We start from the raw sequence: 11,391 nt of genomic DNA, 5'->3' as shown, positions 1-11,391 counted from the left end.
ATCTGGATTTTGATAAATAAGCCCCTAGTGTTTGCTTATTACAACTGTACAAATGTACTATGTTATGTGTTTAAATAATGTTAAAAAAAAAAACTGTACACATATAAGTGAAATGAAAATAATAAACTTTTGTTTTTTTAAAATAATTTATTGTCAGTAAGAAAGACTGGCTACTGGTAGTTCTCAGTAAAAACCTTTACAAGACCTTTGCATCACAAATATACAGACACCATAAAAACTGTGTCATGGTGATTTTGGTTCTAAACAGGAATGCAGTGGGTCCCCATTACACTTTCCAAGAAGGGAAAAAAAAAAGATAAATCTAAAATATGGAATTTCTGTTTAAGACAATTTTATACTTCCGTTCTCTGCTGGTACCTGCGGCGTGTACCTGGAAATTCCATAAGTCAATAATTCAGTGGAAGAGAAGAGATACAGTGAAGCCCTGGTTATTGAACAATCTGCGTACTAGTACAAAGGGCAGACCTGGAGATCGCTAAAGTTCAAATAAAGAAAATAAATCCACAAAATATCTACAAAATCTAGTTTATGCTATTAAAATCAAAACTGTACAGGAAATTTACAAGTGAGGAAAAAAAAAGTTAAAATTATATATCAGACTTTATAAATACACATCTCATGCTACTGTGATGCCGTGGTTTTTCCTCCTATGCAAATTATTTCATGGTATAAAAATAAAGGGGCGGAGGGGATGTAAAAAAAATAACGCAGTCCACCACAAAGCTTTCCTTCACTGGACTTCCTAATTTGCCTCTTGGAATGACATCATAATGCACATTAGAAGACTCCGCATGGTGCAGAGAATTCATGGCGGACTCAAATCTCTAATGCACAAAAGCATACAGAAAAGCAACGCACAGGAAATAAAAATATATATTGGAAAGATCATTTTCTCTATCAAATTTTGAAATTTTGTGAAATGTCCAGGCACTTTTTCGAGTGTCAGACGTCGGTGTGATGTTGGGAATTCAGAGGAGGGATTGTTACATCTTCAAAGTGACCGTCATCTCCACTCTCATAGTCACTCATCATAACCTCTGACTCCATCTCACATCCCGCAGACACGTCAGTGCATGAAGCTGCAGAAGTATATCCAGACATGGACATGTTGTCCACAGTGGGGACTTTAAAGTCTCTATTAAACCCCAATATGTAGGAAGCAGCATAAGGCTCTCTATAACTATTGCCATCTCCACTTGTAGTGCTTTGAGGTTCTGACATACTTGTTGGGTATTGATGATTAGGAAGGTATTTATTTAGGTTATATCTCTGACTACTTTTCGTTGATGAACCTAGGCTGCCAACGACAGGCATTTCCCTTGATGGTTGCATCGAACCATATTGTTCTGTGTATTCTGGTGGTAGTGGTGGAAGCTCATCAGCCAAAGGGAAGTCATCGGGGGGTGGTGGAAAGTCATTCTCTATGTCATAGCCTCCAGGGTAATAATCAGTGTCAATGACATGTGGGTCTGTGTAGTGAGGAACTGGTTCTTCAACAACTTCATAATGAGGATATTCCTGAATATCTGGCAGTTGGACACTAGGCATCCAGTCTGAAGTATCCCAATGATAACCTGTTTTAAAGAGAAAACATTAAACAACATTATCTTTAGCTAGACTCACAGGCTAGCAGGTTAGTGGTGTACCAAGTTCCAGTATAAGTGACTAAACACGCAAGCATACAGTAAGTGATGTACACACAACATGCAAAGCTCGTCACCTCAATCATATCTGATCACATTATTCCTTCATTCTATAGTCTTCATGTCGTTTGTTATACACGTTAGTTAAGTTAATATGATGCATACTTTCATATGAAATACTGTATGTTCAGTATTCATTTTTGGGTATGGGAAACAACATTTGATATAGACTGTATTGTACATCTCAAGCTAAAGGTGAAGTCAGCTATAAACCCTTGTGGGTGCTGATTTTGACATTAGGAAAGATGTCTCCAAAGGATTGGGTCTCAAACAATGTTGGACTGGAATGCCAGGGGCCCACCAGAAAACCTTAGGCTGAGGGCCCACTTTTTTAACTATTATACCTCCTCGCCTCACTCAACCTCTTTATTCTCCTAGACTCTTTTCCTTATATACTGTACTCTATTCTTACATTATTAAACCTCTTTGTTCCCATAAAGAAATAGGGATTGACATGAAATAGGACAAATGGTTAGAAGACACCTGGGCCCACCGAGAGTTTTCCTGGTATCCCGGTGGGCCAGTCCGACACTGGTCTCAAAGCTCTCCATAGCAGAGATTATCTACCCATACATGCAGCATGTACAGTACTGGGAACCTGGCAAAGGGCTTAGCAGAACACTATGATCATGGGTTCAATACCAACTAGGCAATATCTGTATGTTGTCCCTGTGTGTTTCTTCCCACACTCAAAAAATATACTGCTGCTGTTAAAACCCTAGTAGTTAAGACCTTATAGCCTGCCAAGTAAACATTACTCATTGTTCTCCATAGAGACTGTGGTGTGACCAGTAGGCAAATATTTCCTATATAAGTATAGCATATTGACTGATTTAGAAGACAGCACACATTGCAGTGAGGTCACAAGAAGGTAACACATATCAACCAAATGTGAAAACAAATACGGGGACAAAAAAACTTGTGGCAGCGTGCAAAAAACTGCAGAGATTATTTGCAAAACAGGGAAAGGCTGAGAAAGGCTAGGATTAGGGACATTGACAGATTCAACTGTGCACAGGTCTGAAGAATGGATAGAGAATGAAAAAGACAGAGGGAAAGCAAAACAAGCTACAGAATACAAACAAAGGCACAAGGCATAACGTCAAGGGTCTCTGGGAAACTCGTTATTTTGAAAATGGCAAGAATAAAGTGAAATGACATCTGTAACCTTACAGTTACTTTCATTAATGAGACCCATCACATTTTTCTGAAGTATTATACCTTTCCGCTGTGTAGTGTCACGTCATATTCAATGGAGTGGGTTTTTTTTCTTGAGGGTTAATTACTCCCTATATCAGGCTGCCCAACTTTCTAGGGTAATGGCACAATAGGCAACTGGTGCCCAAAAGTCTAGCATTGCAAACACAAGACCTGATAGTAATGCTTGTTAGGCATTTGTAATGCAAGCCATGTAACCCGCAATTCGGCGCTGACCAAATCATCCAACAGAGTCGCTACTGTTGTATTAGCAAAATGGCTTTTATTTAAACACACTGTGTGATATACATTGGCAGTGGGTGAGTAGTTTAACTATGCCAATGTATATGACATAGTGTGTTTAAATAAAAGCCGTTTTGCCAATACAACAGTAGCAACTCCGTTGGATGATTTGGTCAGCGCCGAATTGAGGGTTGCAAATTCGGGATTGAAGTTGCCAGATTCCCGCAAGAGCAGAGGCCGTCAGGGAGACGCTACACAACATGAGGGTGAGCTCCGCTTTTATACACTTCCTTAATTATTGTGAGACTATTTGTAAGCGCCCAAAACGGACCCACGTGCCATTAACCTAGGGAGCAACAACGGAAAAGATTAGAGCAAAACTGCTGGGCCAGCGCTAGCTTGACAGGGTTAATAGGGAGACCTCTTTAAGTCATTAGACTATTTTAAAAACAATATAATTATGTAGCATACGCATCATATTAACCCAATTGTGACCATTTACTTTAGTGGCATATGGAATCATTGTTTTTTTTTTCCTCAATGTACTCAGGAATGATACTGGTTTTGCAATATCTACACATCTGCTACATTTTAACTCCCTTCTAAAAACATCCCTTGGAAATAATTTGTCCCACCTTGCCGGTAAAACACACAAGATCATTCTTCAGTTTTGGGTAAAACATACAAATGCAATTTTTGTGTTTTGCTGGAAATAAGTGGAAACAAAAACCTGCTGCCACATCATAACAATGACAACGAAAATACAAAACCCACAGGTGAGAGATGAGCGGTAACCACACAAGCAGTGCTATTAGTATCAATAAACAGCAAAACAACAACAACATGCAGAAATCACCTCTTGAATTCCTGACTTCAGGAACTTCTAAAGACTCTTTAAAGGCAAAGTAAAAAGAAATGAAAAACATTCATTATTAGAAGTCAAATACTTTGTATGGCATGTTTTTGTGTATGTTTAGGACACAACAAGCAAGGCATTGAATAATTCAAAGCAAATATGTCGATTACAATGAGATCTGAGGAGATACATAACACATTCACACATTTCATACATATATGGAATCCCTAGCTCATAGGTGCTTCCAATTGAGTATGGTCTCAACCTACAATTAAAGGAACAGTAACACCAAAAAATGAAAGTGTTTTAAAGTAATGAAAATATCATGTAGTGTTACCCTGCACTGGTAAAACTGATGTGTTTGCTTCAGAAACACTACTATAGTTCATATAAACAAGCTGCTGAGTAGCAATGGTGAAAACTGAAAAAAGTCTATATGGGACTGGTTAAGTAGTGGATAACAGATAACACCATTATGTTCTACAGAGCTTATCTGCTGTGTAACCTGAGCTTTTTCTCCTTTGAATGGCTGCCCCCATTGCTACACAGTAGCTTATTTATATAAACAATAGTAGTGTTTCTGAAGCAAACACACCAGTTTTACCAGTGCAGGGAAACACTGCATTATATTTTTATTACTTTAAAACACTTTAATTTTATTGATGTTACTGTTCCTTGAAGCTCATGGAAATACCAGATGCCTGGGGCAGTAGCTTGAGAATATAAATATTTAAGGTATACAATCTGGACATTACATTTTTTGCCCATAATGGCCTTCTAAGGCCAAGGCCGGAAATAGTGGTAGGCAGAGTAAGCATGTGGCTAGGGTGCAAAGCTGGAGGGTGCCAGGCACGTACCTTCTCTGTCGCCTACCCCATGTCCAGTCCCCTCTCTCCCCAACGGCCTATTTGCTCTTCCACATGTGCGGGGCCAATTCGCGCATGCGGTAATTCGCTCATGCATGCGCAAGGTTGCCTAGGGTGCCTAAGGCAATATGACACAGACAACAGGCCTGGTGTGATCTGAATTAAGACCTTCATAATACCATGTCCGACTGTCACATTTTACATTGATGTCTCCAAGGACATTCCATGGCTCTGCGTATGGAAGAGAAGATATGCTCTTCTCCATTTGCCTGTATTTATTGTTGTACATGTATTTTAACTTTGATGTGCTTATTACACATACTGAAACGGCAAGCACAAGAGAGCCAAAGCAAGAGACAAAAAAAAATAAAGGCATAATCTCTTGCAACAATTGTTTTAGATAAGTGACACGCTGGGGAGATGACAAGGGAAGTAGTGCTGCCCGCGAGATGCAAGATGTTCCGCTTCAGGTGAAGCAGTGGAGAAGATGCCATGGTGACTACTATTTGTATCCGTTTATTGGTTTTTACCATCTCTTAGCAAATTAACTGAACATCTGTTCCTGGAGTTCTTTCCTGGAGTTGAGATTTTGGCTGTTGTCAAATAAAATTTAAAATTAAAAATGCCACATGAAATGGCATTCGCTGGATAGATGCCAAGTGGCCCTATTCTAATAAACCCACCATGTTTACAAACAGATGCAAATAAAAACTTGTCGTATATGTCACACGAGCCTAATGAAACACTCCAAGCACACAATGCTGGCACTGGAACACAGGAGACAGATGGGGCACGTATGAGGCACAGATGTTATCACATGTACAAAGAACTAGGTGGTAACTGCAAAGACATGCACATTCATTAATTCCACGCTGCACAAGACAGCCAGCATGGAGAGCAGAACATACACACTTACAAACACAGGTATATACCTTCTGTTTCCACCGAGTCAACGACAGCATTGACAAGGTGTATAACTGTCATAATGGAAGCTTGTAAAAGGCAAGAGAGAAAACACATTAAAATAAACCATCTAGATATTGTGGATGAAGTAAAGAAAGAACATTATCATCTTCTGTACACATCAAAACGCCATTATTTCCCTTGCTACAATTTGTCCGCTTTATTTAATTACACTCAGAAATAAAAAGACCTCGGGGCTCATTAAAGACTGGTACAGGTGCAAGTGCCGGAGTGCTATAGGGGACACTATTGAACCCCTTAGAGCCTGTCAATAAAAGCTGCTCTCTGTACCTTGAACAGGATTAAAAATTCCAGCACAAGGTGGTCTGACTTCCTTGTATCTTGTGTCCCTTGGGCCTTTTTTTTGGAAACAAAAAATTGTGCTCTCTTTTTTTTTGTCTGTGTCTTGCTCCATTATTTTTTATAAAAGTCTTGGCCAGAGCCCAGCTCCGTTCCAGACCATTTAACCGCATAGCATGAGCCATGTGCCATAAGCAGCACAATTGCTTCTGAATGGAGCAGGATGTTGTTTGTGTAACTTCTTCCCAATTCATTCAGCCAAAAATCGAAACAAAAAGTAATAAACTGCCATGTGTTATTGTCTTACATCTAAAAAATAGATAGCATTGTTTTTCCAGCATTTGTACATTCTCACATTCTCTCTACTTTTAATAAAGAAACCCTTTCTAGATATTGAGCAGCAATTTTGAGGAGCAAGCTCTACGTAGCTGTCTGTCCACCATATAATATAAACGTTCATGCTTTTTTTGGTCTTTGGAAACACTTTATAACCCCTATATAGATGGCAGGTGTATATATGCCCCCTAAAATAGTCAGTTAAATATGAGAGCACATTTTTTATTGTAAGCACTGAACAGAACTTATTCTTAAAGTTCTGGTAACTTTTCTGCATCGGTAAGTCATTTGCTCGTATTCTGTGCCGCCTACAGTTTTATGCAAAAAGAATGCCATTTAAAACTAATAATGCGATGCAAAAAATAAATACATTTAATGTTGTTCTTTTCGGCACAGTATGTGCACAACAATAACAAAAATAAATCTGCAGACACTCTTATTTATTTAAAAATATTCATTCAATTTTCAATTGTCAAATTACCTTGAAAGCAAATACAGGAAGTTAAAGAACTGGCGTGAGAAAGATATTTTCAGCATTCACAGGCATGTATTCAAAAGTCATTGTGTCTCTGCAGAGTTTAAAGCAGTAAATGTGCCTCAAATAAAAGCAGAGATTTGCTTTGTGCAACTGTACTGGCAGATCTCTGCAGCTGATTTCTTTAGGAAGCTCTCTTATTAGAAGGGGGTAGAACCTTGATGTTCACAGGAGGCATTTGAACTGGGTCAAGATCCCTAGCCTTGACTTTAATCTCTGCTCTGTTTTATGATAGTATAACATAGGGATCAAAGACATAGGAGTGGTTTAAATAACATTAAAGGTGGCCATACATGGGATCTCTCCCCGAAATGCCCACACTATTCGATCATAATGTAGGCCAGGGATCACCAACCTTTTTTACCCGTGAGCAACATTCATATGTAAAAAGAGCTGGGGAGCAAGACAAGCACAAAAAAGTCTCTGGGATGACTAATAAGGGTTGTGATTGGCTATTTGGTAGCCCCTATGTGGACTAGCAGCCACTAGTTTTTATACAACCAAAACTTGCCTCCAAGCCTGGAATTCAAAAATAAACACCTGCTTTGAGGCCACTGGGAGCAACAACCAGGGGGTTGGTGAGCAACATGTTACTCACGAGCTACTGGTTGGGGACCACTGATTGCGGGACTGCATCAACGGACAGGTGCAGCCGCTATCCGACGGGATCTTGAACCCTGCCCAATCGCCATCTGCCCGACTTTTGGGCAGATAACGATCGGGGAAACCCTTCGGAAGGCCCCGCGCACGGCCCGCTAAGCTGCCGACACGGTCTCTCTGCAGCTTTTATCGGCCCGTGTATGACCAGCTAAAGTGACCAATGCTTTGTGCAATTTCAAACACCCCAAAAGGCCAGCTGTGGCCAGGCATACAAGTTAGATGGCAATAGGCTTTGGATAAATTAGCATAATTTACTATATATCTACTATCTCTTTATACATATGATGACTACAATACACACATATATACATAAAGATATATAAAGAACCAATTAAGGCAAAAGTATAACGCTGAAAAACAAATGTTTTTAGAACTATTACTGCTTTCTAAAGAAAACAGAGGTGCCAATAAATATAATATGCCCCTCTAGCCAGGCAAGTAACATTAAATAATGCACTGGGAGGTAAATGGGCAGCACAACAGGAGGTTACAGAACCTGTAAGTGCCATTGGACCCTTGGGTCAGACCCAGGTTCCCTTTATACTATAAAATATATATATTATTGTGGCACAAGAGGTGGCCACATGAGAAACTAACACACAATTTTAAGGTACAAATGAACCCCAAGTTAAGGTGCATGTATCTGTGTTTTTGGGGAGAACCAAAATCTGAAGCTTTGTACTCAGACCCGGAAGTCTGACATAAACTGTACATTGATCATACAAGATTTATATCATACCAGAGTATAATGATTAATGGTTTACTATATTTAATGCTTTGACAACCCCAGCCTAGTGTTTTAGTACAGTACATTGACACCATACAGTGGTGTGAAAAACTATTTGCCCCCTTCCTGATTTCTTATTCTTTTGCATGTTTGTCACACTTAAATGTTTCTGCTCATCAAAAACCGTTAACTATTAGTCAAAGATAACATAATTGAACACAAAATGCAGTTTTTAAATGAAGGTTTACGTTATTAAGGGAGAAAAAAAACTCCAAATCTACATGGGCCTGTGTGAAAAAGTGATTGCCCCCCTTGTTAAAAAATAACTTAACTGTGGTTTATCACACCTGAGTTCAATTTCAAAGGTTATAAAGCCATTTCTAAAGCTTTGGGACTCCAGCGAACCACAGTGAGAGCCATTATCCACAAATGGCAAAAACATGGAACAGTGGTGAACCTTCCCAGGAGTGGCCGGCCGACCAAAATTACCCCAAGAGCGCAGAGACAACTCATCCGAGAGGCCACAAAAGACCCCAGGACAACATCTAAAGAACTGCAGGCCTCACTTGCCTCAATTAAGGTCAGTGTTCACGACTCCACCATAAGAAAGAGACTGGGCAAAAACGGCCTGCATGGCAGATTTCCAAGGCGCAAACCACTTTTAAGCAAAAAGAACATTAAGGCTCGTCTCAATTTTGCTAAAAAACATCTCAATGATTGCCAAGACTTTTGGGAAAATACCTTGTGGACCGACGAGACAAAAGTTGAACTTTTTGGAAGGTGCGCGTCCCGTTACATCTGGCGTAAAAGTAACACAGCATTTCAGAAAAAGAACATCATACCAACAGTAAAATATGGTGGTGGTAGTGTGATGGTCTGGGGTTGTTTTGCTGCTTCAGGACCTGGAAGACTTGCTGTGATAGATGGAACCATGAATTCTACTGTCTACCAAAAAATCCTGAAGGAGAATGTCCGGCCATCTGTTGGTCAACTCAAGCTGAAGCGATCTTGGGTGCTGCAGCAGGACAATGACCCAAAACACACCAGCAAATCCACCTCTGAATGGCTGAAGAAAAACAAAATGAAGACTTTGGAGTGGCCTAGTCAAAGTCCTGACCTGAATCCTATTGAGATGTTGTGGCATGACCTTAAAAAGGCGGTTCATGCTAGAAAACCCTCAAATAAAGCTGAATTACAACAATTCTGCAAAGATGAGTGGGCCAAAATTCCTCCAGAGCGCTGTAAAAGACTCGTTGCAAGTTATCGCAAACGCTTGATTGCAGTTATTGCTGCTAAGGGTGGCCCAACCAGTTATTAGGTTCAGGGGGCAATTACTTTTTCACACAGGTTTGGATTTCTTTTCTCCCTAAATAATAAAAACCCATTTAAAACACTCATTTAAAAACTGCATTTTGTGTTTACTTGTGTTATCTTTGACTAATAGTTAAATGTGTTTGATGATCAGAAACATTTTGTGTGACAAACATGCAAAAGAATAAGAAATCAGGAAGGGGGCAAATAGTTTTTCACACCACTGTATATATATATATATATTTAAAGGTTGCTATTTCCTTCCACATTTGTTTTCCAGTGAAAACTTTCCTTCACACCACAAACACTCGGCCTTAAATACGACACAACAGACAGAACGGCCACTTCAGTACTAATGAGTAATAAAGGAAGATTACAAACCATCCAGAATATGAAGTGACTACCTTTCCATGCCAGAAATGGTGGAGAGATGTAAAAACATCTTCATGACTTGTATGAGACATGACCATGAATCACATCATGCTTAGTTGGTGATAGTAAACTTTGTGCATAACACAGGTAGGTAGCAAGCCCAAGGAATCCTTGTTATAATACACATTTGTACATGGGATGTGAAATATGGAAAAAAAACAGTATGCTGGGAGTTGAAGTCCATAAACTGTTGGAGAGCCGCATGTCAACAACTGACAGAAGGCATGATCTATCCTAGAAGTTTAGTGAGATGAAACAAGACTTATGTCCCTCTGCTGCTTCCATGGTAACTGCTCCATAAAAGAATGGGAGGTATATATTCATCATAAAGACATTCTCTTTTAAACATATAGGAGGTTTAAACAGGAGAAACCATTCCTCTAAGAGTAAACAAATATCTTCTATGTTTATCTAACTCTAAAATCTGAAAGACTTAACATGCACAGCTCTCCAAAAGTTAAGGGATTCCAGCTGCTATCATACCCATATGGTTTGGGATAGTTTGGGAGTTGCAAAAATATTACCTACATTTTTTTTTACTTTAAAAGGTAAGATAATGATAATGACCACGCTACATGGTGAAATAAAAAAATGGAGTAAACATGACACCTAGTGGCGCACATGTACCCATGCTACCAAAGGCACATTGCAACATGAACACATTATGCCACTGTCGTTTGACTTCCTTTATTACAGATGGGAACAAACTTACAATCAGCCCCATCTCAAACTCTGCTTTCGCTCATTGGTGATTTGATCCATATGGGTACTGAGCCCGCAGCAAGAGAGAGAGAAAGAGAACAGAACCCTGTAAGCAGTTTCTTTTTAAAATACAACATTTACGAAAAAAAGAGGACACAGCGAGTGCATATTCTTACTTAAGTGTTTCCCAACTCTTATACAGCTTAGTCAAATAAATCACCTAAGGGCATGGACACACATGCGGATATTAGCCGCGTTTTCGGCACGGTTTTTAAGAAAACCCGCATAGATACGCTTAGTGGTTTAAGCTTAGGCAATGGCACAATAACACTAGTGTACATGCAACGGTCTGCTTTTTTAAAAAACGTACACTAACCACGCCAAAAACACAGCTAAGATCTGCATGTGTGTCTATGGCCTCAAAAAGGCAACAATTGGCCAAAGTGTATTTGCAACCAAAGTACCAAAGTAGTCCAGTAGAGTAGGGCATCGAAATGTGCAATGAAACGCTTCCAACAGATTTCAGATTTTAATTATTA

The 11,391-nt window shown here is 39.5% G+C and overlaps 1 protein-coding gene across 5 annotated transcripts in view; it reads right to left on the bottom strand.

The window, feature by feature from the left end:
• Positions 1–532: 532 nt before the first annotated feature.
• LOC108706612 (protocadherin Fat 1) overlaps positions 533–11,391 on the bottom strand; it is a 173,242-nt gene continuing 162,383 nt past the window's right edge. Inside the window, exons 27-29 of one of the 5 annotated variants that reach the window (XM_041579499.1) lie at positions 5,819–5,878; positions 4,021–4,056; positions 533–1,595 (exon numbers count right to left, since the gene is read on the bottom strand). In XM_041579499.1, the coding sequence (XP_041435433.1) occupies positions 964–1,595; positions 4,021–4,056; positions 5,819–5,878 (728 nt within the window). In that variant the 3' untranslated portion in view covers positions 533–963. Of the gene's footprint in view, positions 1,596–4,020; positions 4,057–5,818; positions 5,879–9,956; positions 10,920–11,391 lie in introns of those variants that run through there. The other 4 variants (XR_005964876.1, XM_041579500.1, XM_018243176.2 and 1 more) reach the window with 4 other exon arrangements.

Source organism: Xenopus laevis, chromosome 1S, assembly GCF_017654675.1.
Source record: "Xenopus laevis strain J_2021 chromosome 1S, Xenopus_laevis_v10.1, whole genome shotgun sequence".
NCBI classification, from domain to species: Eukaryota; Metazoa; Chordata; class Amphibia; order Anura; family Pipidae; genus Xenopus; species Xenopus laevis.
Note: the sequence above shows the minus strand (reverse complement) of the source record. Positions and strands in the feature narration are given on the sequence as shown.